At 40.2% G+C, this 27,561-nt stretch overlaps 1 protein-coding gene across 2 annotated transcripts in view; it reads left to right on the top strand.

Annotated features, from left to right (window-relative positions):
- Positions 1-26,967, top strand: part of SAMD3 (sterile alpha motif domain containing 3) — a 42,203-nt gene extending 15,236 nt beyond the window's left edge. The window contains exons 5-12 of one of the 2 annotated variants that reach the window (XM_055810185.1): positions 1,190-1,375; positions 1,683-1,767; positions 8,909-9,076; positions 11,023-11,082; positions 23,620-23,823; positions 24,216-24,387; positions 26,088-26,170; positions 26,421-26,967. In XM_055810185.1, the coding sequence (XP_055666160.1) occupies positions 1,190-1,375; positions 1,683-1,767; positions 8,909-9,076; positions 11,023-11,082; positions 23,620-23,823; positions 24,216-24,387; positions 26,088-26,170; positions 26,421-26,705 (1,243 nt within the window). In that variant the 3' untranslated portion in view covers positions 26,706-26,967. The remainder of the gene's footprint in view (positions 1-1,189; positions 1,376-1,682; positions 1,768-8,908; positions 9,077-11,022; positions 11,083-23,619; positions 23,824-24,215; positions 24,388-26,087; positions 26,171-26,420) is intronic. The other variant, XM_055810186.1, reaches the window with a different exon arrangement.
- Positions 26,968-27,561: the final 594 nt, after the last annotated feature.

Here is a 27,561-nt window from a genome sequence, read left to right as displayed (position 1 = left end):
GCCACAAGTGTTTGGGGGATGTAGGTGAAAGCTCCCACACTAGTGGGGGATTCCTAACTTGAGACCTATGCAGCATAGATTTCAACAACTGTAGTAACTATCCTAATCTCATAATCATAATTAGTGGAGAGAAATAGACGAGACAACATCTGGTCTGATTTAGATGTTTTCTGGTTGTTCTGTCATCCTTTAGTGGTGTTTGTGTCCTCAGTGAATATAAAGAGACTTCAGATGATTAATTTAGGTATAGATGTCTGAATTTTTCCACCACTTAAGCACCTACATTTGTCATCTGTAATGATAGCATGGTTTATTTTAAAAACTATTCTAAAAGTCAGCTAGTTGTTTCCAAATTTTTCTCTGCAATTTAAATCAAAGCAAACATAAATTGCAGTGATACCACACATATCAGGAATCTCTAGCTGTCTTTGACACCTCTCATTTTAATTCCTTTATTGGGTCTGGACTACTATGACTGGGAAGCTGTCTAGGGCTGCCAGAACCACTCCATCTTCTAGGTGGCTCTTGATTGACTTTCAGCTCAATTTGTCTCTACTTTTCCCGGTGTTCCTTCAGAGTTGGGGTTCGGCATGCTTTCTGGAGGAGGAATGCACTTGGGTAGCCAGTGGTGATATCCTACCTCAGGCTGACCCCAGCTGGGGTGTGACATTATGGTCTTGGGGCAGGAGCTGCAGGTCCTTACAGGCTATGTCTGCTTTGTTTTCAGCCATGTGCTGGTAGCAACTGGCCTCATCCCATTCACTGCTTTCCCCTTCGGGAGGACAGTATTTTATTCAATTAAGCTGTTTGGCTTACTCTCACTAGTAAGTTAGCAGAACTGGTAGGAAACACATTATAAATTATGACAGATAAAGATATTTTATTTTGCAACAGCAGCAAGTCCTCAGTGAATTCCTCTGCTCTGCCTTCTGCTTTCAGTTAGTGAACACCTTCCAGTGTCTCCTGATTATAACTTTTCACATTTGACACCTGGTTTTAACCCCATATGTTTTGATTGCAGCTTTTGTAGATGTTCTTTATGTAGAAACCAAGAGAGTAAGCCCTGAATTTCTATAGCAATAACTTCCCTTTGTGCTGAGTTTTTAGACTTGCATTTTTCTTTCCTTCTTGCCTGCGTTCCCATAGAAAGAAGGGCATGATCATGACAATATAATCTTTTCTTTTACAGAAAAAATCTGAAATCATTTTTTGCAAGATACAAGACGTTGCAGTGGACAAGTTCTTATGCTTTGCCAGACTTCCCTTATGATGTCAAGTGCATATTAGCAGAAAAAAAATGCCCTGATCACAGTATGAGAATAAGGATAATTGAATTTTTACAAGCAGACATGACAAAATACCTAGAAGGATCACTGTGAGTAAACAGCGCTGAATCTATTTGGGAGCATTACCTATTGGCTGCAGAAGTAAATTTTCAAATGGATGTAAAGCTGTTCTCTTTAATATGCTTGCTTAATCAGAGGTGGCTAAAGGCCTGAAACCTGTTGAAGCCAACAGGAAGATTTCGTTCAAACCTTAAAGCTGTTCCCTTTGTTATTTGTGGAGGAATCAATAGTCTGAGAAATTCTCAGTTTAATGTAAATCAGTATAGACTCCAGCTGGTATCTAACACTGCCTAGAATATCAACTATTTCTTCTACATCTCCATCTTGTTTTCACAGGTATCCGAACAGTCAGCAATATAACATTGTTGTCAATGCTCTGCTGCAGGCGTACCCGTTCCTTGATGAAGATGGGAAGGGCTTTGTAAGTATTGTAAAGAATACTCTGTCTTGAAAAATACAGGTTGTATTGTGTTTGAGGTTTGTTGGTGTGTTTCATTTCCACATAATCAATCACAAGAAAATATCTTCATTCAGAGGAAATCAATATAAATTTCTTATATACTGGCTGCATTCAGAGCTGTAAGCTTTGCTTTGACACGTTTGGCAAATCACATTCTTATTTCATTATTTTAATTAAAGATTAATCCTGTTATAGCCACTCCTCAAAGCCACTGTGAGATCATGCAGACAGGTACATGAAGTCCCTGGATGCCTGTTATGTATTTTTTTCTGAATTGATTTATCCAAAAATATACATTTAAGTAAATGTAACTTGGTTTTATTTTTAAAAACAAAGAAGCCAAGTCTTTAGAAAATTGTCTGTATAAGAGCTAACATATGATTGATGCTTTTGCAATGCACTATGATCATTTAGCTGTTAGGTATCTAGGCCTAATTTAAAAAAAAAAAGCAAACATTTAAAAACATTGGTTGGCATCTCAATGGGGACATAACGGAAAGCAGTGGAAGGAGCTGACTTAAATTTGAACTACATTTTTTCACTCTTGTGGCCCAGAATATATATCTGTGGTCTCAGAGGACAGTGTTCACCTTCTGACTTCACATTATTGCTTTGCCATGTGATACTTTTATAGCATTCTGTAAAAGCTTGTGAGACTCAGTGGGGGTTGTTAGCTTTAAACATATATAAATATATCTCATGTGCAGTTACTGCAGAAAGCAAAATAATTCTGAAAAAAAAAAAGTGAGGATTAAGGGGTGGCTATTCTAGTTCTCCCTTGAGCCCACATGTTATAGGAGGGAAAGGACTAAAGAAAAATACATCTCAGAGAGGAGAGAGAGGGAGAAGGATCAGAGAGCAACAGTCCACCCTTATTTTCAGTCAGGATACCACTTTGAATACCCCAGTGAGGGTCCTCAGCCAGGCTCCTGGGCTTCCTCTGGCTCTCTTTGTGAAGGGGAGCTGGAATGATGTTCAGTTTGACTCTGAAGAGGCTTTTACAGCCTTTAACTTTTAAAATCTCTTTTTAAACAGAGATGCTTAAGCTAGGTTTTCAAAGGACTTCAATTGCAGCAGGAGCATAGACTGGGCAAAACTACTTATAACCCCATTCTTGAGGAAACTGCTTATCGGCTCATCGCTTCCCAGATGGATCCCAGAAGTGATGGCATAAGTTAAGTGATGGGGCAGAGACTTCAGAGTTTTTGTTCTTTATCTTTTGATATTTATCTCATGCTTACTAGAAAGCATATCTGGAAGAAACCACCACAAGTAAGCGAGGAAGCTGGAATTAGCAGTTTGCAGTATTGCGAGTCTAATGGTTCTGAGCCAGCCCCTCTCCACTGCCTGGGTCAAGGCAGGAAAAAATGCACTAAAGGTGTATGTGTGTATATTTAAGTTTGGAGGAGGGGGGTGAGAACAAATTACTATTTTTATTGGCCCTACTGTTATACATTCTGTTCTTTCTTCACAATCATAAAGGCTATAAATACTTCTTTTTTCATGATCTGAGATAGTTGTGTGTTACAACAGCAATGGCTTAAAACAAACCCTATAACATATGCAGCTACTTAGCATGAGGCTTGCAGTAAAACTGAATTCACATACCTTTAAGAAACAAATTAACAACAAAAGAAGACTGGCTAACCTCCATTCTTTCATCTCTTCTTGAAAAAAGTGTCTTCAGCAGCTCAAAAAAAGTGAAGGTTTTGTAGGCTTTTCTTTTAAAATAGCCTCAGGCTAGCATGGGACTGTAAGAACTGCTGCTTGCTGTTCCTGACAACAGTATTGAATCCCAGGTCTTGTAAGGTGTAAAATATTATTTACTGAGAGGTTCTGAATACCTTAAACTTGTTTATCTATAATAATTAGACATTCATTATTACCATTTTTGAATAGTTCATTGAAAGTATTTAAGAAAACTATCATCAATAAAATAATTCAGAAGGAAAGCAGAAAGGGACTTATTTGGGGACTGACAGCTAAATGTAGAAAAGGAAAACTAACATGAGTAATATTTTAAACAAAAATGCTAGTTATATTAGTTATTAAATAACATATATATAAACTTCTGGAGGTGCAGTTTGTGTCATGTGGTTTTGTTGTCTACATTGGGAGGAGAGGAATAATACTGTGGAAGGTCTTCATTCTTTCTGTGGGCTCCAAAGGGAGCCTCGGGTGACCAGCTGTGCACAGATGTCTGTGCCTGATAGATAACCCCCCCCTTTCAGTCTGTTGTAAGGCTGGAGAATGGGACACAGCAAACATGGCAATTCAGCTGAGAATAATGCTTTCCAGGACTGGTAGGTCAATCAGGTTATCTGAGTTTATTTAGCATACCAACAAACATGTTTTCAAGCATTCAGAGGTTTAAATTCTTGACAAAGTTAACAGGAAAAAGAAATAGTTGCATGCATTTCAAAAAAAAAAAAAAAAGGTCTGAACATAGTTTGGAATATGAAGCCTTGTGCTCCCTCTGGTGTGCTGAAGCTCATTTCTGCCATTGGGTGTTTTCCTTTCTGCCATGTGAAATGCTCTACCCCACTGTACTGTTAATGACATTAATGTATTGCTCTTTATTTATTGCTGGGCTATGTCTCGGTTCCTAGGTTCAATTTAACTCTAAATCCATGCTTAAAAGGAAAGCAATTGCTTACCCTTTGGGGTGGAGGAGCATCCACAGTGTCTGCTGGGGTGTGCAGAAGGCTGCAGTAGTTCTTGATGAGACGTCCTGAGAAGGTCTATCAGTGGTGTGATTTTAACTCACAATTCTTGTGGTTTGGAGCTTTTCACCAGAAATGGATGTGTCTTGGCTGCTGGAAGAACACAGTGGGAACGGTGCTGGGTTCTTCCACAGCCAGTATGCATGGCTGTGCGTGGCGTGGGCGGGCAGGGGCAGGCGGGTGGGCTTCCTGGCTGAGGCAAGGGAAAGCTCATCCCGTGACAGATCTAGACATTCCAGATTTAGCTTTTTCTTCTGAACAAGAATAGAAAATCAGAACATAAAGAACTTGGTGTAATGAAAATCTTGGAGAAACTCTGAACTGAAGATTTCAGCACTTTTGTTGTAACATTTTCATGGAAGTGAAGTGGCTTGGAAGATTGGAAAGGGGAAAGATCTGCTGGAAAACAGAGAGGAACAACAAAAAAACCCAAACCTTAGAGCGTTTACATTCACACCAGTATTTTCATGGCAGGAAAAATATTACTTGCAAAGCTTTGAACATTCCACTTTTGCGGGTTTCAGAGGGTTTTTTCCCAAAATACCGGACACTTTATTTATAACTCCAAACTATTTTAAACAAGTACTTTCAACAATGCATATATTATGTAGAAACTTAGTCTAATATTTTCAATCTCATACTGTTGCAGTGAGAGGTCATTAAAAGTTTGACGTTTCAAGATTTACTAGTGGGTTATCCATAATTCTGTTGTCTTGGTTAAAAGGTTTCACGTTTGATTTTGCAGTAGGGAAAAATATGCTTCTGTGCCATCAGCCCTTTTGCAAAGGATATCCAATGCAGTATAGTCAGGATGATGATAATGATCCTAAATGAATAAGTTTACAAATAAGCTACTTAGGTACTATGAATTTAAAAAGAATGTTATTTACTAGATCCCTCCTGAAGCAGGAATTAAAGAAAAATTATTTGAAAATCTAAATAATAATTAAAAATAATGAGGCAAAACTCATTTAAGATGTCTATGGGAGACCTGGAATGAAATTAATTTCCCTACTCTGTTCCAAGATCAGCTTTTGGAAAAAAGTGCTTTAAAGTGATTATGTAAGTCATTTTTCCCATGATGATTCCTTCTACTTAAAGAACAATGCTATCCTAAACTAACACATACAAGATTTAAAAAAACAAAACACATTGAACTCCATTTGATCAGGAAATAGATTATTAGAGTTCTGATGTATAATGTAACCAACACAACATTTGTAAGTAGTTACAGACAAAATAGGTTATACAGCAAAAGCCAGAGTCAGGCACAGCAGTCAAAAGAAAATTAGCATGATGCTGTTTCTTGACACTTGCTAGATCCTATTCTGTATATATTTATTCCTTTTACAAGGGTTACAACCAACCATTTGGAAAGAGTCACTGCCCTTATTCCATTTCAGCCAACATGTTGAAAATTGTATTGTTCCAAGAAAACCTTAAAGGAAGGAAAAGGGAAAAGAGAGGGCTCTTCATCCACACCGGTGGCCAGTGGGCTTTGCGTAAGCGGCTCCCTTGAGCTGGGGCTGCTGAGCAGTGCTATGATGCTGGTGAAACCCAGGATCCCAGTGCTGACATGCCCGATTTATGTAACTGCCGCACACAAAATGGTTATTCGCTAGTAAATTACTGCTTTTAATCTGCATGTAATCCTTCCCCTCCTATGTCAGATAGACACAGACTAATCCTTCTGCTCCCTTGCAAGCATTGTAAACCTTCCTGGGGTGGTTTGGGCTTTTTTTTTTTTGAGGGCGAGGGGAGGGGAGAATTAATAGAAAATAGACTTATCAGCTCAAAAATGGTAACGAAAGCGTCCTTTTTAGAAGATGCATTACCCGCCAGGGGAAGCACATAAAAGTATGTGCTTGCAGTCTCATTCATGAAATAGGTATGTGAGAAGGGACTTGGCTAAGCTTATGAGAATCCTATTACAGAAATAATTTAGTTAAAACTCTTAATTTATCTGAGGACAGGGATATGAAACAGCTGAATGTTTTGAACTTTGAGGGATATTTAAAGCTCTGTATAGGTGTCAGCATATTCTTTCATGTGGAAGAATAAGCAAAAATATCTTCTAGCCAAACAAAGGTTTTCAAAAGAAAGAAACTGTGCAAAACTCAACTAAGGGGAGATTTAAATTGTCAACTGCTAATATATTCTGGGCTTATCATGTTTTGAAATATTTTAACATCTGTTGAACACTTCAGGGAAGCATTAAGCTAAGGTTTTTGTTTGCTTGTTTCTCAACAGCCTTAAAATGACCATATTCCAAATAAATTTTGCTAGGCATATAACACTGGGGTATTTGCATCAAGATGTAAATTCATAGGGCCAGAATTGTAAACTTATTTGGGAACCTTAATCTCTCAGGCAGATAACAAGTGGGATTTGCAAGGCATGTAGTTACCTTACTGCTTTTGAAAGCAGTGCTGGTGTGATACTCAAATTGAAGCTGTAAATATGCCTTGTGAGGAGGCTGGGGGAGCAGTTGTGCTCTGTGTCTAATTGTTATGTTTAGATTGGTGAAAATGTGACTCCAATCCCAAGTCTGAAGTTTACGTACTAGAAATACAGATGGATTTGTTTTCTTGCCAGTTCTCAATGTTCAAGTGTTACTGGTGCTGAGAGGATACTTCTGTAAGGGCCTGCAGGTGGGTGGCAGAAGGTGTCCCCCAGGAAAGGCACACCTCCCCTGGCTGGCCCAGGTCTGCTTGAGAAGAGCTGAGGTAGCTGCTACAGGGGCTGTGTTCTCATAGCTCTTCCACCATCATTTTTCACCATTCATGGAAGTCTTGCTTTTAGGCTTGAGGGCCTGTAAGTCAGCTAGTACCCTAGCGGGTTGGGAGCAATATGTTCAGCAGGAGAAAGGCAAGGTCATGCTACCTTCATCAGTGTCTCTGTAAGAGACCCTCCTATCCATATCCTGTGGGTGAGAAAGGCAGGCATGTCAGGCTGCTGTGAAGACAGATGCTATACTACTTAGTCTATTTTTACTGAATTCTGGTTCACACCAAAGTTAGCCCTTAAAGTCATATGACCTTGACTAATAAAGGACACCATTTTGGTAAGAAATCTGGAGTAATCATTCGTCTGTTTATATGGTGGTTTAGTATGTCAGTGAGTACAGGCTTGAGTGCAGTATTGAGTAAGTGTAGTACTGGAGTCAATTCTGGAAAATGAGGTAACAGCTATTTGAATCTCTCTTGCCACATCCTGTCATTTGCAGTCACTTTTCTGACTAATTTTTATTCCCTCTGACAGTTGAAACCCCCTCAATAACTGGAACAAGCATTTGCTTTTGAGGATCTGGCAAAACATTTTCAGTATTCACAACTGCAGGTTTTGCCTGCAGACTTTTTTAATGGCGTTTGATTAGTAATTGCTTCCCCACTTGTCAATGGTTAGCACGGCTGGGTCCTGCCGTGGGATGCTGAGCTGGGGACTGCAGGTAAACAACCATCTGTCCGTAAGGATGCACGAATAAGTTGCTGTTCATACAATTTTCAGAAATGACTTTTCAGCACCCAAGTAAAAAAAGATGCGAGTGTGATAGAAGCAGTGGGACCATATAAACTCCATCTTTGGCTGCCAGAGTGATGGATGGTTCCATTAAACAAGGGCTGCATCCACATGCAGTGCAGAACTACCTTTAAGTTGCAATTTACATACCTTGAAGAGTCTTACAAACACTAGTGTCTACTGAAACGATCCTCTTAATTCAGCAGTTTTGAGTTCAGTTTAATAGACTTGATGCAGTGTAACTGTAGGTTCCCTGCAAAAGGGAGTATCCCACTGTATCTTTCCCACTCCCCTATGTTAGATATTACAATCATACAACTGCACAACCCATCAGAGGCTGTCAGAAGCAGAGGAAAAATAGTCCACTCAGGGAAAAAAAAAAACAACAAACCCACCCCACCCCCAAACATTAGTTTTCTGTGGCATTAGTGAGCCGATCTGATTCATGGGTAGTTTCATGACCTGATGTCATGACTGGAGCATCCCAAAGTAAGAGATGAGAAAAGGAAAGCAAACTGTGGTTTCAACTACATCCCTAGTTATATTGGCTAAATCTAACCCTTAGGTTTAATTGCTGTCATCCTTAATGAACTACAGCTGTGCCAGTAGCCCCACCGTTTAGTTGCCATAGAGTCACATACTACAGGTGCTTATGTTTCATTCAGTCCTGAAACCACCAGTATGCTGATGCTGCCCTATGAGTCTTTTTCCGTTATTGGCAAACAGTTTTTTATAAAGTAGAGCTAGATAAAACAAATCGACCTGTTTTAGGAATGGGGCAAATTCTTGATAAAAAATACTGGTAATGACAGATTTATTCTCCGCCCCGCCCCCCCCCCCCCCCCCCCCCCTTCATGCAGCTGCTATGGAAACGGGCCCTTAAAGATCGTTTCAAGTATGTGCGGAGACCCATTGAAGATGATGAGCAAGTCCTGAGGAACAAATGCAAGTTTGGCCACAGGCGAGGACAGACCAGGAAATCTTCATTTGCTGAAAACAAACCTGATGATGTCCAGGTGCAGGTAGAGGTAAGGGTTTTTGGTGCTTAACTGAGTTCTGTATCTTTCAGCTCCTCTGCTGACAGTAAGGCTGCCAGCCAGTAAAAAGGAGAACAAGGTGATCTCAGCCTATTTAAACTCATTTTATATAGTTTGTCCTATAGCCAGACCCTTGACTTGCTTTCTGTTTTCAGAGACCTAAGTATCAACAGCAGAGCTAAACGCAATACTGGTGCCTTGCACATTTGTTGCCATTTAGAGTTGTTGCCAACTGGACAGAAAGTTCTGGGTTTTTTTTAAATGCAGTGTTCTCATTCTGCTTTAGATAATACACCTCCAATTAGAGTGAAAAATGATAGAGGTTTATGTCTAAGAGCTGAAATCCCTGTACAAATAAGAATGCAAAGTGGTATTTGAGCTGGCAGCAAGTGGCCATATCCTACTGTCGCATTGCACTTTGTTATATAAAAGCTGTTTACGTTGATGTGTGATATACATAGGGATGCTTATGAATGTATGTGTGCAGTTGCTGCATATCCCTTTAGTTAGAGAATTCAGAGCTAACACTGCACAGTAAGTGTTTGAAGCATACTAATTAATTTATACGCTTTCATAAATACATTAAGGTTCCAGTTATGCTTTGCCAATGCTCCTCACACTTCCTTGTACTGCAATTAAAATGTGGTAAAATTTAAACAACTGTAAGAATGTGATAAAGAAGATAGGTAAGCAGATATTTGACTTTAGTTTACACATGTCCATCCTGCTCTTTACGAGACACATGTATTTAGAGTGGTTAACTGGATGCATTTCTGCATGCATTGCCCTTGTGTTTGAAGGAAGCTATAGTTTTCTACCCAAAACTTTTGGGTTTTTTTGGTTTTGTGGTTTGTTTGTGTTGGTTTTTTTAGAAGCTTCTGTAATTTCTGTTTATCCTTTTTTGATTAACGTGTGCAGGAATAAACTTCCCTCTTTTTGCCTGCTTTATTTGAAAGGTTTGCAAAATGTGCGAAGTAAGAAACCTTTCATTTGGGTGCAAAACAATAAACAGTCTTGCATGCAGTAAAGGAGAAATGACAGGCGTCTGGTTTTGGGCATGCATTAAGAGTTAGCCATCCTTTATCTGCTAATGCTTGGAAGGGCAAATACGGGTTGTTTTTGTCACATCAGCTAGCTGGGAAGGGCTTTGCAGTGATCCTGTAGGGACTGTGTGATCAACTTTATTTTTCTATAGAGAATGTCTAACCGCACTGTGCTGTGTGTCTGTAAACTAGGAATCACCCCTCTTTTTAACTACATTACCAAAGGACCTCACTAGTCATTCCTTGTTTGCTTTAGAAATTAAAGAAGGAGAAATTATTTTCCATCTTTTCTAAGGCCGTAGGCATTTTCTGCTAACCTTAATGTTATAAGCAAATAAGGGTTAAACTGGAAGAAGGCAAGAGGATGCAAAGTATCCCTAAACAACTTTTCCTTCCTTTCTCTCATTTTTCCTGTATCCTGAACACACACACACACACATAGATATATATATATATAAAAATAATATAGAAATATAAATGCAAGAATTAACACTTGTGTAGCCTATTAAGTCTTAAGAATGAGTCCCATAAAACTGAACGAATCATAACTTTCTTAGGTTTAAATGTGTTTCTACATTGAAAGCAGGTGTGTCTGACTCTGAGGTCCTAAATTCTGTCACTACAAATATGCACAGCTGAACAAGATGTTTGTTTAATATTCTTTTAAACAAATGCAGCATGGAGGTTTTTTATCTGTATATTTAGGGACACACATAAAGGCACCTTTCTGCCAGTCCTTGGCACTACCTACTTTGTGATAAATTTAAAATGCTTAATAAAGAGTCTTAGCCTCAGAAGAATAAATACTTGGTCTAGAAGCCAATACCACAGGCAAAACCAAAGGATATTCAAATTATCATTAGTCAGATGCCCCTGCCTTCATCCATTTTCCAGGTCTGGAAGAACAGCTCAGCCTTGTGCGGACTAGAAGCCAACACATCACGATTATTTAAGGTAAAAGTGTGGGAAATTAATTCCAGGTTAAGGAGACCTGTGGAGAACAATCAGTGAAGGACTCCTAGCCCCTTTGTGTCACCACACTCTCCCTTAGATAGGCAGAGTAGGACGTTCAGGGCATTATAGGTTGAAGCCAACTGGGAAGCGGTGCAGATGAAAAAGTACATCTGTTCCAAACAGCTGACCTACTTACCAGCCACACAGCTGACTTACATACTGAGCTTTAGTTTCTAAATAGTTGTAAGATGTAACTTCGCCAAATGTGCTTTGTGTCAGTATAATCTTGGATTATTAATGGCATGAAACTGATAAAAAGATTATTTACTAATAAGAAGTCCCTCACCGGTATATCTGGTATTTGTTCTTATATAAAGAGAGTAATAAAGCTATTACTACTAATAGTAAAATCCTTAACCACTCTTTCTACTTTATCATGTAAAAACCCAGCTGCTTGTCAGGACAAGCTTTCTGTGATGTTCTGGGGTGTGCTCAGAGCCGAAGATGATGTCTGCCCCATGGTCTGTCCAAGCCCTGTTACCTGCCAGCAGGCGTTCCTCCTCCAAACACAGCACAAGCATTACGTGGCCTCCCATGCAAGGCATTGCTTCCAGATGCAGCATCTGGCTTTCTCCTCCGGTTTCTTTAAAACATATGATGATGTATTCCTCATTACATAGCATTACATTCAAGGAAGACCGAACACTATACTCATTTTAGAGTGGCTAGCATCACGGGAAAGGCCTTGAACAAGTGCAGGGCTGTAAAATGGTGGTAGGTAAGCACATAAATCCATGCTGGAGGTGTCTGTTACTGAAGGAGGTTTCCCTTAAAATGGTGATCCTTACAACCACCAGGTTGAGCCGTGATTGCAAAGAAGCTTGGACTATGCCTGACATAGACTTTAATATGAGCCTCTATGTCTGAGGGATATTCAGAACTTGATCAGGAAAACCTCCTTAATTAACAGGTTTTCTGGCTATGGAGTGAGGGTCCTCCTCTGCCGTTTTCCACAGTCAGGCAAATATCCTGGAGCAGCAGTAATCCCAGAGGGAGTTCTTTGTAATGATAATGCCCTTCATCTGCTGCAAATGGAATATACTTTCCACGAAAGGGGTCATCACACCATAAAAATAAAGAAGAAAGGCAAGCCAGTCTTCCCTCTGAAGCCAGGGGTGGATTACTGCTAAGACAGCCATCCAGTGGCATGTTCTCATTGATCTCCTTGTTTGTTTGGTTTGGGGTTTTTTAGCAACAAAATGGCACCATAAACCTCTTTCTCTTCCCTAAGGAATTATTTGGCTTATGGTCCTTCAGGCTATGAGAGAAACCACCTCCTGCTAGTTGTAACAGGAAGGGCCATAGACTTGGGGGAGCCAGAAGGAATAGAAAGGTAGAGCACTCTCGGTGTGCATCTTTGGCTGGAGGATTTATCGAAAGGCAAAAGGCAAGTACAGTTAGAGCTGGTGATTGGATTCCATATGATGAAAGCATGTGGTTCAAATGTTAGCTTAGTCATCACAGGGGTGGTGACCAAAGAGCAAATTGTCCCTTTCAGAACTTTAAGACTTCAAAACTTTTGAAATCTTGTCAGGTCAGTCTTGAACAGTGCTGTCCATGGAAAGTATGACTTCACAGCCAATTCAGTTAGCTGAATACAGACACAAGAATGCCCACAGATATCCTGCATGGCTCCATCAGTCAATGCAGAAGGGTGTGGGTCTCCCGTAGGTCCTGTGTCATATTTCCCTGCTTCCAGAGACTTCTGGGATACCCTTATGACATCTCAAAAGCCACTACATAGCTACATGTATGCAACTGAATCAAGCTCCTTCAATCCATCCCAGCCCCTGTATGAGAAAACTTGTCATCAAAGGGACTATCCAAGGAGATCTTAAATTACCTGAATTTGAAGGGCATATAACAGGCTAGAAGAATTTTAATAGTTCATAATCTTAGAAGCGGAGGAAGTACAGTCGTCCTTCTGCCTCCAATTTCTTACATCCTGTGACAGTTCGTATATGAGATCATCAGGGTTGCTCTGGAGTTGTCACACAAGTAAATTTGAAGTTAGGTGTGAAAAGGAGAAATAGGCTCTGACAAGATGTCAGTTAAGACTGTAGATGTTTGCAGATAACTGGGCATATTTGTCACACCCAGCAGAGCTGGAAATAGCGTAACGAAAACAATTTATAAAGGGGGCACCAGCAGGCCATCTCCTTTCTGTGTCTATAGGATAGAGATAAGAAATGACTGGGAGAAGTGGAAGGATTCTGCAGAAACTTAAACTCATGACCTTGGACATCTGCTGATGTTATTCCTGTACAGAGAAGATAAGTACGAATGTTGAACATGGAAAATGTGCAAATCCTCAGCCAAGAGGACCAGATGAAAATCAGAGATATCTGGCCTAAGAGGCATCCAGGTAGAAGCTGGGGACCGTGAATGCTTTCTTTGGTGGTATCATGTAGTACCAGAGCAGTGAAGCTGGTGAGAACATCCTTGCTGTAAGGCCAAGGTTTCCCCTTAACTAATGAGGCTCAGAGAGAGTTCTTGTCTTAGAGAGAGTGGAAGGGCCTTCTGGCTTTAAACAGGAGGAGGACTGTTGAAAAGCTGTGTGATGGGCTTCCTGAGTTTGGCCAAAATCCATATTAAGATCACCTTGGGTACCCAGAGCCAGATGTAATGATGAGGTCTGGAAGGCTTAACCTGCACAAAGTACCTGGTTCAGGGCAGATGTAGAAGACGGTCCCTGAACCAACCAACATGAGGGAGCTGATTGTTGATGGAAGGAAGCCAGGCATTTAATGGGGTGAAGCAGATGATCTATCCTCTCTTTTGCCTTTACCTTTCCTCAGCCTGTGCAACCTTTTGCCGAAGTCATACTGATACCAGAGCTGGGAGTCTGCTTGAGCCTCTGGGGGTGGTCTTAGGGCTAACAGCAATGATAAAAATGGTGATGGAAAAGTTGCTGCTTTTGGGTGCTTCACAGAAGTTTATCTCATTGGCTTTATGCTCATCATGATCTAGAGACTCTTTTCTGATGAAAGAAGGACCCAGGATTGACTGATGTCTACCCTGTGCGCTGAAGTTTCTTTTACCTCAAATTAGGTAAATTACACAAGTTAGACAATTCCTAGAGATATGTTTTTCTTTGAGGTGATAACTGACATCAGGTTTGTCAACGAGATTATGCCACTGCAGGAGTTAGAAACTTAAAACAGTGTTTCAGTGAGTGTGGAGAGAATAGGATTTGGGAGGCAATGGCTGGAGAAAAGGGAGGATGAGAAGAAAAGAAAGCATGTGCTAGGGAAAAAGGAAACCAAATGAATCAAACATCTGGAAAACTCTCAAAAGATGGACAGCTTGTGCATGAGATGCAGAAACTTGGCTCAGCCTTGTGTTTGAGGGGCCCTACTGGCAGGTACAGCATTAGGTACCATCTATACTGTGAATGCTATACACAGACGAAGCAGGGGTGATAGACCCTTTTCCTCTAAGATTAAAAGCTTCCAAATCAAGTGCTTGAATGTCTGCACAGCCAGAATGTGAGCATGCATATACAAATGATCATTCAGTGGCTGTACTTTTGTACTGTGATTTTTTCCACCAAAATTTTGATGTGCATACATAGTGTGTGGTATTGCTTGCCTCATATTTTAAAATACTTTCGAGTCAAAGCAAAAACTTTAAACACAAAATCCTGATATACATCTTGCACTTCACCTTCTTATTTATGTCACTCACTACCTCCATTGTTCTGTGAATTAACATAAAATATGGAATACAGGTTGTCCCTTGGTAGACGAAAACAGATTTCACCCATTTGCTTATGCAGTGTATTTGCCAGCTTACAAATCAGAAAGCAGTTGTGATCAGAAATAAACTGACTTACGCGGCTTCAAAAGTTTGCAGTTAGCATTGGCATGTGAGTCTAGCTCTGAAAGTCTCTGCCTGGCTCAAAAGGGTGATTATGTGTAATTAAAGCAGAGCCTGCTTTAATTAAACATCTCATTTGAGTACAAGTCAGCGTGGATCCTGCAGTAGGTTACATGCTCATTTTGCATGAAAGCAGTCTGCCTGTGCTGGGTCACCTGTATTTGTGCTCAGGGTTTGGACACGAGGGGTGGCACAGCTGTGATGCATTCTCAGTTCTCTCCCACCCTCTGGGACAAGATGGGCCCTGAGCAGTGTCCAGCTTGCTGCCTGCCTTTCAGGTTCAGACTTGTTCCAGATCAGTCTGGGGTGTTTTGAATTATTTTGAGCAAATCTCCGCTTTCTGATGGTCATAGCCTGGTTTGAGCATTCCTCCTGATATAAAATGCCCCAGTATTCAGCATAAGAAATGTCATTATGATGAACGTGAAAGTCACCACAGATAAAAAGGCTGTCCGTTAAAGTAGTGGTATTAAAAACTGTTCTGTGCACTCTGTTTTTATGATGCCTTGTGTCTGTACATAATCCAGACAAAATAGCAAGACTTTTCAGTATTCAAAAATCAAGACATGAGATTAAGATTATGCTCACTTAGCTACCTGTGAAACCTGTTTCTTAACATGAAGAAGTTACAAAACCCAATTAATGGAAAAGATTATCCCAAACAAAGGTCCCACCATACCCCCAGTGTGAGTATGCAAGCATCATATTCTTCAGTTAGACACAGAGAAATCACTGAAACTGCTGCTGTCAGCCTTTCTTGCGTAAATTCCTTAAGCATTGATGCTAACTCTGATGCAGGTAGACTCAGCAATCAAGAAGTGTTAGCAGCTGCAACGCTCTAAGCAATAACATCAGTCGGGGTATGTCTCAGCATCTAGCAAGGAAAATTTGAAATATTCTTTCAAAGGAAATATTATTAGCTGCTTCTGGGAGCTGACAAGGGCAGCAATAATGAAAAGCAATACAACAGCTGTACCGAAACTGCAACTCATCAGCAACCCAGTCCCAAAGTATGATGTAAAAAGAGCTCCCACTCAGTGCTGGCACCACTGAATTTGTGTGGCACTGCTGTTCCAGGAGATGGTTCTCATTACCATTGCATGGTTTCTACCTTTCCAGCAAGCAGATTATTCTCCATCCAAAGGAATTCCCTCAAAGGTATATTCCCAAATCATCCCAGATGAGGAACCTGAATCCAAGGTTAGCAGTGAGCAGATCAACAGCATGCACTGCAGCATCCTCATATCCATCCCTTTAACTCTACTGGTCCTATTTGAATTCACTGTCTCAAACCAGGGAGTCAGTAGGTCATGTTGGCATTCTTAAAAAAAAGGATCTTGATCTTTATTGTTAGCAACTGCTAGGCTACATTTACCATTCAGGAACTGGTGTAAACGCTTGTAAAGAGCAAGAGGTGCCTGCTGTCCTCACCAGAGGAGCTTTCATCACTCTGTGATTAGGCAGTCATGTTACTTTGGTGTTGACATTAATGACTTCTGGGATTTATGATGCTGGCTTTCAACAGTAACTGAAAGCTTAGACCTTGGAGATGCACATCATGCATAAGAATTGCTCCCTTCCTCCCCACAAAGAGATGTAGCAGCTTCACTTCCTTGGCTGTGGCACTGACTCATATAAGTGCCCTGCAAGCTGGGGCTTTTCACAGGAATATGGGGAAAAATCAAGATCCATCAAAAGGACATTAAAGAATTGGGCGTGTATTTAAAAGCCTGTCTCCAACCAAATGACTATCCTCTTGCTTCAGGAAATGGGAGACATGAAGGATTTGGAGTCTGGTTGTTTTATGTATGTATGTTTTCTTACTTTTTGTTACTCTGAGCATCTTAACACTTGCATATGTTTCCAAGTAGAACTCTGAATATCGACTGGGGGTCACTGTCAAAAGGCATCTGGAGCATGGGTAAAGAGCCCTGAAATCTGCATGGCTCCTAGATCTAGTGGCTTTAGTCACAGATACCTGAGATGCCAAGAAGATAAGGGCAGATGCAGGCCTGAATGCTGAGGAATGGGCTCCCCTATTGCTGTCACTTGTCACCTGTGAATCCAACAGAAGGGCTAAGAGCCTTGGCAGGACGGCCCCTCAGGCAAGGTCTGTGTTACGCTGACACACAGCTACTGGATATGCTTTGCTTACCTCATCAACTTCCTTTCTGCACCTTTTTGAACTTTTTTTTTTTTTTTTTCTGCTGTATTTCTCTTGAGCTTGTGACAAAAAGTCAGCTTGCTTTTTTAAAGCATTGCAGTAAATTCTCATTTGTTCCAGATTTACTTCTATTATTTAAAAAGAATGTAAATTCTTTACATTACTAATGAAGTACATACATTGCTAAATAAGACAAAATTCTATATACAAAAATAACTGAAGATCACCAATTTACATTATCCTTATTGGTGCAAGGGAAATGGATATTAACAGCAACACAATTGAAAGTCTGGCCAGAGGAGGTTGGCTGGCCTCAAGAATAAAAGATCCCTCATTTAAAGAGGCTCTTAGTTCTGTCCTGCATATATGCTGAACGGTTAGCTTTGGCTTCTTTTCTTCAGACATTGAGACAGGTTTGGCTTCCGTCTAGATAGGATTGCATTTCCACAACATTGAAGTAACTGAGCTTTAACATTATTGTCAACATTTTACTGGAATACTGCTGTGCTGTAACTAGCTTTGTTGCATCTAGAATCCTCTCTAAATTGGCATGTGACAGGCTGATGGACTTGTTCAGTAGCCAGCCTTCCCCAGATTCTTACTGTTCATACCAGCAATGTTAAAGATAACTACAGAAGATTTTAAATCACACTTGGAATAATTCTCCAATAAAGTTTAAAATACTTTGCAAAATGATGTCCCACTGAGGTAACTTCTTTTCTCCAAAAGAAAGCCAGCTCTTGGTTATCTTTCCACTGACCTTAAAAATCAACTTGTTTACAAACTAAAAACTAAAAGGAAAAAATGAAAATATTTTAAGTGAATCCTGCATTTAGGTGTGACTAAGTTAATATCAATTCACTGCGCTTTACTAGAAAGAAGGCAAATTTGCAAAATAGGGAGAAGGGCTGAAGAAAATGGAAATTGAGTTATCAAGCGAGTTACATACTGAACACATTCTGCTGCACGCATGGTATTTTGTAATTTTTTAATAAAAGCAAACCCTTTTGTGATATTAGACGCTAATAAATCCTGAGGTCAAAAATGATTTGTGTAAAATTCAAGTGGTGCCAATATTTCCTGCTCTATCAAAGATATTCAGATTTTATTTCAATGAAACTATGCTTAGAAATAACAAACAACATAAATCAGAATGGTTTTGCCCTTTAGATTTTCAGCTAGGTTGACTGAAAACAGCTATTCATCCACAAACATCTAAAGTCACTGTTCTCCATCTCCACACTGGTTCTGCTAAAGTCAGTCACTGCTGTTCAACTTACCGTGCCGGTGAGGTCCCATTGCTCTGTTCTGTTCTTGACTGACAGACACGCCCCACTTGCACCAAACCAGTTGGAATTAGAAATACACAATGATGCGGTAAATCTGTCCTTCCCCATTATCAGTTGATCGGTGTTTACATAGCACTATATACTACAGTATAGTGATTGTATTCCCCAGTAGGAATGACACCGTCCAGACACAAAATGAAGTGTTTAGATATAAAAGGCACAGGCCTGCCACTGTATATAGTCAAGGAGTCCCCAAAATCATAGCAACTTGGGTTGCTAATGCCAACCCTAGAACTCAGTACTCACTTGCTCTTTCACTGCATGCGCAGCATTGTTTTACAACATCCCAAGTGTTTTACATCATACTTACCATTGCCCATCCTCAAGGTACATAAACATTATTTGTTGTTTCCACTGCACTTTACTAAACAAGAAGTAATCTCTGAAACAGCAGCACTGGCTTATTAAGACCAGTTGAGAACTCTCATTAATTGGTATCCAAACACTGCTACTACAGATCTGGTACATTTCTGGAGCTCTATTACTTGACTGAAGTTTTATAATGTGTTTTATGGCTGGCTACATATATCTATTAAATAGACTACTAGTTTAAACAACCTATGTTAAAGATCTTAAATTTCAGAACTACCTTTCTTCAGCCTAGAAGTGCAGCTTAAAAAGATGGAAAGGTTACAGATGGCGATTGCTCTAAGCAAGCTGAATACTGTAAGAAACCCAGTCCTAACACTGACTTCTGCTTATGTTACTCATATGTAGCGGATGACTTAAACAACAAAGTTTGGCTTTCCATCACTTTTTTTCCCCCCCGTAGATAGGTATGACAGCAATTCTTCCTTGTACTACTGCCATATTTCTACTGGTAGCTTGCCATTGGTGCTTACAAAAATGTCAGATGGTCTCATTTAGGTAATTAGTAATGTCACTAGCTAAACTAGTTCTTGAGGACAGAGCTGACTACATGAAAAGTCCATCAACGCCAGAGGTGTTTGCCTTGACAAGGGAGATGAAGATAAGCTGGAGTAAAGGTCGCAACTTGTTCTTCTCACTGTTTCTAAGCAGCCCTGTCAGTTTGTCTGTGGTCACGGCACACTGGGTTGAGTTTGTTTTGCTGTTCTGCCTCTGCAAGTAAGGCACTGAAGGTGACAGCTCTTCTCGAAATAAGCTGCTGTGCTCCATGTCAGGTAGCTGAAGAAGCTCCTGCTCTACAGGCAGGAGGCTTGGAAACAGACCCACAGGAGAAGCCAGTAGTAATGGAGCTGTTTGGAGCCAGAGGCTTCAAACTAGCTCTTGCCCAGAGTAAAAAACATAAATGTAACTAAAAAGCCATGAACAATTGCCCAAGTGTGTGTGTGTGTGTGTGTGTGTGCATGTGTGAGAAAGTGTGCTTGAGATGACAAGAATGGACCAGCCCCTGGTTTTGTGCAGTGGTCGTGCTGAATCAAGAGACAGTCCTTCCAACTTACTGCAAGTGTGAGCAGGTTAAGGTGCAGCTGAACGGCCCACGTGGGGCTGTATGAATACTAGAATGGTATTCAAAGTCAGTAACCGATAAAAAATAGATACCAAAACCCACCAAACACTGATGCAGGGAGCTTGCAGAGATGACACGCTAGCAGCAAAACAGTGCTTTGATGACTGTGAGCAATCTGCTGGAGATTTGCACAGAATTTTTTTGTGGTTTTCTGCCTTTTCTGCACTGCTTACAAAGGCTTTTTCAACCAGGTGAGAAGCAGGAAAAGCCTGATGCTGCTGAAGGACAGGAGTGCTCAGGGTGCACTCTCTAGGTGCAGGAGGGTTTGCAGAATATAAAGCCATACCAGAAAAACTAAACAGACTTTGCAAGGATTCTCAGAAAAGGAGTTCAGGTGATCACGTTACTGGGACCATTCTTCACAGGCAGCACCAGGGCATCTGTCTCAGATTGGCGTGCCAGTAAAGAGGTTACAGAATCATATACTAACACGTTCCCAGGACCGAGTATCTGTGCAAAATTTTCGGACGTGTCCAAGGATAAAATAGGTAATTTTCTAACTGTGATGTGCAATTTGTCTCATGAAACATGGCACTAGAAAATTTGAGGTAGCTAATTTGATGCCAGTTTCCAGAGTTTCAGGAGAGAGCTAGGGAACATACTGACCAAGAAACCTCTCTTTACTGGCCAAATTGGCAAGAACTGTAATGCAGACCCAAGAGATGAACACATTGGGAAGGAATCAACAAAGTTTTGGTAAACAGAAGTATTTTTTCATAAATTCAATAGTTCTTTGAAGTATTCAACAACCCTGAGGACACAGGAAATCCAGCTGACATAGTTTAACTTCAGAAGAGATTTCACCAGATGCCTTTCAAAGGCTTTTACAGGATATAATCTGAGGGGATAAGCAGGAAGGTCCTTGCATGGATAAACAGTTAAGATAGAACAAAGAAGGCAAGGCAGAAATAGTTGGGATTTACAGTTGAAAAGATTATTAATGCTTAGTTTATGCCATTCAATGTATTTCTAAATGACGTGGAAAAAGGAGAATCATTGGCTGACCACATCTGGTGATGCTAAGGGTACTAAAGACAAAGACGGACAGAAGGACCCCATGCTACTCAGTGATGGGCCAAAAAACCAGCAGGTAAAATTCAATAGTGATAGATGAAAAACGAGGCACAAGGAGAAAACCCAGTCCTAACAATTAAAGTGATGGGCTCTGAGCTTACTAGTACCGTTCACTGTTGGGGCTCTTGCTGTATTGAATGATTATACTGAACTCTGAAGCAAGTGGAAAAATACTGAAGAAATAAGACGAGGTTACGGCCAGAACAGTGGGATGAAGAAAAAGGAGCAAATTGCAGATGTTTGCTCAAAACCAAGGCCAACGGGACGTGATAAGAGGAGCTGGGAAACCGCAGAAAGGAGCCTACATGCCAGAACAAGCAGAAACAGAAATCTTCCCAGTAAACAATTGTTAACCAATCATATTATTATACGCTTGTAAAATAGCCAACCACATTATTGCACGCTTATAGAATGCCTTATAAAAGTCTACCTGGTTTGTACAATAAACGGATCAGATCTTGAACTCTGTGAGTATTTGAATCTGACTCCCGCTCGCCCGAAATGCCCGCAGCAGTTCACAAATTATATTTTGATGTTATGCTAAAAAAAATTGGGGACAATGCTAAGCAGTAATCCAAAATGTATATTGAATGCTCAGAATTATTGAAGAAAGAAACAAAAAGGGAGCACATTATTTTATTGTATGTACCTGTGGTGTCCCTGCATTTCAGCTAGTATTTTTAAGTTTTACTGTGCCCATTTCATAAAGGCTGTAGTGACATTAGAAAATATGCAAAGAAAATAACAATGATAATTGAAAGTATGGATCAGCTTTTATATATGGAATGATTAAATAGCTTAGGACGGTCTTGGCTGGCAAAAGAGATGGCTGAGGACAGAATATGAGATAGCTATAAAACTACAGTGGCAAGGAGATGGTGAATAGGTTTTGAATCCTGTACAATAATTAGAAGGCTGAAGCAGCAGGAGAAAACACGAAAAAATTTAATTTCTTCTGACAATGCATAGTTAAAGTGTCAAATTTAACGCGGATGTTATGGGAGGTATGATTTTATGAGAGCTGGAAAAGTGACTGGGAGAAACAATGGAAGGAGAAAATCTACTGAAGGCTGTTAAATATAAAGACACAATCCTTGGCAGTCAATGAACTTCAGTTCAGTGGAGTCTTGACAGAACTCAAGGGAAGTACCACTACACGCTCACCCTTACTTTATACTTCTTCCCAGCACTCTTCTCAGACAGGTAGAGTATGGGACTAATTTGTCTTGACCCACCAACTCTGTTCCTGCGCAGCGAGGACAGGAAGGCCTGCTCAAGCTGGTCACAAACACTCCTGTTGCAATACAATTAAGACTAAAATCCTCTATTAGAAAGAGTGCAGACTGTGCTAATACAGCATCCTAGCAAGGGCCAGGTCATGGTAGGTACCTGTCCTGCATGCAGGACTTTTTTTTTTTCTTTTCTTCTGTGATCCCAATGGCTATTGAAATCCATAGATATACACTAGAAGGGAGACAGTTTTTTTAATTGTGTACCTTATGCAACCATTCCCGGAATACCACCTGCACAATCTAAAAAAAGGATGTTAATTAGACTGGAAAGTTTAATTGCACGTACAGAGCAGTGTGAAGCAGTTTTGGACGTTGTGTGTTTTGCAGCTCTGCATCTTAAATGTTCTGGGCAACAGGACTAAGTGTCTTGACTCCCTCTGGCGTTGACCCAGAGGCCACCACTGACACAGACAACAGCTACATTGGTGACAATACGCATAGGAAACGCCAGTGTAAATGCAGCCTGAGCGCGGTAACTGTACTAACTGTGCATCTGTATGTTGTCTCAGCTTGTTTCAATGAGCAAATTCACTGCATCCTCGAACAGAAGCTAAAAAGCCCTAGGCGACTGCCACTGATGTACTGCTTTGGATAGCCACTCCTCCTCTTAGTAATTACTGGGTTTGGAATTACAGCAGGGACAATAATAACAGTTTCGAAGAAGGCTGTTAACGATCTTAAAGTACAGCATAACTTTTTGAAAACACTAACAGTCAAACTCCTTAAATGATGCTTAAGAGTTGCATTAAATTAAAAAAATGCATTAAGAGTTTTCTTAGTTCAGCTGGTCTTCTTGGGGGTAAATACCTCAGCTGCATAAATGTGAAAGTTAATTGTCCCGCTTTTAGGACCTGTATGAGTAAGAAGAAAATACTATTTATCTTGGTAATACAGAGATAATATTGCTAAATACTGAGTCATCATTAGAACTGCCTACTAATTTCAAATAAACCACAATTAGGCAAACCAGACACAGCACAGGAATTTCATGGACATCCTCAGATATGTAATTTCAGTTTGGGAGTCTTGGCTGATAGTATTATATGAAAGCAGATCTAAATATGACTATTAACTATAAGGGTGAGCTCACAGAACTGGTACTAAACCCATACTACAGGTACTTTCTGCTAAGCTTGACCACACTTTGACTACACTCAAGTCACACAAACTACGCCCGATAAAAACGCTAGCTGACTTGTTATGATTCTGTCCTTCATTTCTTGATAGGAAGAACCTATTCCTCTTGAAGGCAGTGCAATGGATGTACATATTAAGTGGCTTAAGCAAGAATATATGAAAACTCAGAGGAACTGGAAAGAAGTGGATAACAGAATGAATGTGACAATAGAAATACGGAGAAAGATGATACGAAATAAGGCACCTTTAAAAGACATTCTTAGACTATTTCCCTTCCTAAAATGCCCTTATCAGGTAACAGAGCTATTTTTAATACTGACATTGAATTCTGTGTTATAGATGTGATACAACCATGGGCACATATTTTACTGGATGTTTCCAGTGAAGTAACCATCGACACTGTTCTCATTAATCTAACTCATATTTTTGCTGCTAACCTCACTTTGAAAGATTCACCAGTCCTGTGTTAAACATGCCACACACAACACTAGTGGGTTCTTTGAAGTATGGTGGTGTTACCTGATGTATTTCTTCCCTGCTTGGAAAAGAAATTAAACCATCCCCTCCAGTTTATAATCTTATTTTACTGAGCTACTTTTATCCTATCTTCAAAGTGTGCACCTCGTGTTGTTTTCAGTTTTGGTTTTGAGGATTGCAATAATATCAAATATTTGTTTTTCTTTTAGCTTTTTAGGGAGTTCCAGCTTCTCACGCAAATGGACATTTATAAGAAAACAGTTGAGATTTTGGAGATTTATTCAGAAAACATATTATCTTTGTATGTGGTGAGGAATAATCCAATTAACATTATGCTGCAAGAAAATCTGAAGCGGCACACAGAGGAAGACATTCTGAAATGTCAGTACAAATCTTCTACACTCTGAATAGCAGACTTTTGTTCTTATATAACTAAACTAGCTCCAATTTCATTGCAAACACATTTTTTAAATGCCACGGTTGCTTGAAAAATATATAGTGATAGGGAAGCATTAGGAATAAAAACTAAGAAATTACTAGGAAAATTAAATCAGTCAGGTATTGGAACTTTTTTTTCTATTGAATAAAAGACTCCAGGTTTGATAAAGTTAGTAACTACCTTAAAATAAGTGTTGCTAGATGAACAGAATTATGTATTTCTAGATACATAAAAGAGTGCTTATTATTTTCTAAAAGTACACACAGAAGACTAATTTTCTGGTTTAGAAAGAGAAATTGTCCCAGAAAAAGAAAGAGATCATTTCCTTTAGAAAGAGAGGTACTGTTTCTATGGTTAAAGTCTTTATCCCAGTGAGATAAAAGAAAGAGTTACCACCAAGTGTGTTTCAAGTACCTCATCTCTGCAGAGCCACACTGCAGGAACAAGCACGGGAACTGGTACCACTGGCGAGCAGGTACCACGGGCACGCAACGAGGTCCACATACCTTGATGTGTTTGGCTTACTGGCTGCCAGGGAGCAAGCACCTGCTGCCGCTCACCTTTCTGTGTGAGAAGGCTGGGGATTGCGGTTCTGCAGGGACAAAACCTTTGAAGCAGTTAGAATTGTTACCGTTCCCAAACTGCAGCTCTATCGATGCCTATGCCTGAGCTTAGCTCTGTGAGAAGTGCTCCTTAGACTGTCATTTTCTATCAAACAGGCATAATGCCAGGATGTCAAATCAAAGGTGACACACTATGAACATGTGTGTTTCCTACAGCAGTTTCACTCCTTTTATTACCAGGCTATTTCTTAAAAAAGCAACAGAAAAGGTTAAAATACTGAGATTGTCTTTAAGCTTAAACCCACCAGTACTCAATAGGCTCATGATGGATTAAAAAGTGTCAATGAACAGCCTAATCCTCAAAGCCTTTATGGACTTTCTACTCACACCTTTGGCCTTAGAAAGCTACGGGTGCTGTCCTTTCCCCTTTTCTTATAAAACATGTCCACAAGGATTTGAACTCATACCTTAGTAAAGTCCCAAAGCCTTTACTTTCCTGTTTTTCTCTCATAAACAACTTGACCTGGCACCTGGATAACAAACGCCTGACAAACTAGGCTCAGTGAAACGTACGACACCAGAAGTCTGACTTGCAAAAAAGATGTTACAGTCAGTAAGTGCTGCACCAGAGGGGTAGCAGGTACCACGTGCCAGGAGGTCCTGCAGCATCCGACTGTACCACAGCCTTCAACGTGGAGTCCTCTGGCAACAGGACTCCCCGGAGACATCTGATTTACTGGGGAGAGAGGCCTTTGGGGATGGGCAGTGGGGGCAGGAGGACTACTCAGCTTGCAAACTCCACTAGAAGCAACCCAAAGGCCTACTTACTTATTGTGACAGAAATTTAATTGTATTATTAAGTAGCAGAGTGCATGAATGATTTGAATACTAATGGCCATTGCCAGCTCAGGTGCCTAAAACTTCACTGTGGTACAAACTACTCTTCAAAACGGACCTAACAACAGTTAACCTGCTTAGCTGTTAACTATTACATAGGCTGCAATCTGCTTTTCCAGGATGATACTGCAGTGTCAGAATGTTTTCATTTGTAATTTAGCAGAAATCCTTGTCTTTGACAGATATGAAAATGACTGCTGCATGTTTACTCCTGCCGGATGTCTTTGGAGACGATTCCAGTCTGTTTGCTGCTGTGAACGAGGAGGTAGGAGGCAGAGCACCAGTAGTCTTGGCCTCTTCCTTGCATCAGCTGCCTGGGCACATTGCCTGGCCTTTTGGTGGCTCAGCTGAGTTCGTGGAAAAGGATGACATTAGCCCGCCTTTTGGGTAAAGGCAAATGTTCATAGAAATATGAGCTATATTCAAAGCACTGTTATTAGGTTTACTGAATTCTCCGTCCCGTTCAACAAAGCAGTGCTGTGGCATCATTTGAAGGATCTTTCTTTTTAATTTAGGTAAAGGTGGTGACACCAGTGTTGGAAGTAAAAAATCCCTTCAATGTGAATTCATGTGAGTTTGCGCTGTATGTACAAAGAGAAGAGCTAGCCCAGCTCGATGACTGCACAATGGCCCTGGCAGCACTGGTGGCTGCATTTCATGTCTTCGATATCCCATGCCCAAAGAGAATCCACAGGACGCTGAACTTCCTGGAGTCCCTGGTCTTTGAGGTGAGGAGCCCAGCATCCCTGCCCACCCAGGTAAAGAGAGGGCTGGAAGCACCAGAGTATCCCGGTATCTGATGGTGTACACAGCGCTCCTCTCGGGAGCATTTGACATTCTGTCAAAATAAATCCCTTTGTTGTGAAGATAAATCAGTGCCATTCTTTCTGGTGAAAATGTCTGTATATTTGTAATAGTTATGTTTAATAATGCCCCCCCTTTTTTTTAATTGTACTCGTTACTTTTAAAAAAATTAAAACCTAAGCATTTTCATTATTTTAAATGGAAATTCTAAAGCAGTCTAGAGACATTACAGACAATAAACTTTTTTAGATTACTGCATGTGTCGTTTATTATTTTTCCATATGGATGGAGCATTTGACAATTTCAAATAATATTTTGACTGTCAGAATTTAAAAAACACATTGTAAGCTAACGTGAGCACTTTGCTGCTTCAGATGTTAATACAGTTAATGTTTTAAAGTGGCACAAATTAAAGATTTACTTATTACCATCATTTCATTATATTATGATCACTGAAAGACTACTATAATAATTGTTGTGTTTTAAAATGGTGGCCCTGATATTTAATTTTCAGAATTGAGTTTTCATTATTTTCTCCATGTATGCAACATTCTTCTTTTTTTCTTTGTTGTTGTTGTTGTTGTTTTTAACATTAATTCTGAATTTGCTAAGTAGGGATTCTAAGATGAGCTCTCAAAGTAGCAAGAATGACTTATCTGGGATGCTGCCATGTGCATTTGTAACCACAGCTTTGGTGCCGGTGAGAAAACGCCACATTTTCTTTCTGAAGTTGTTCTGCAGAACAGATCAGCTTTCTTCACGTGGTGGTTCTCCTGTCTGCCCACACAGATCGGAGGCCCTTTCCTCTCTTCTTCCACAGCCTCCTTTTCTCCCTAACATGCTCCTCTTAAC

The sequence above is a fragment of the Falco peregrinus genome, chromosome 7, assembly GCF_023634155.1.
Source record: "Falco peregrinus isolate bFalPer1 chromosome 7, bFalPer1.pri, whole genome shotgun sequence".
NCBI classification, from domain to species: domain Eukaryota; kingdom Metazoa; phylum Chordata; class Aves; order Falconiformes; family Falconidae; genus Falco; species Falco peregrinus.
Note: the sequence above shows the minus strand (reverse complement) of the source record. Positions and strands in the feature narration are given on the sequence as shown.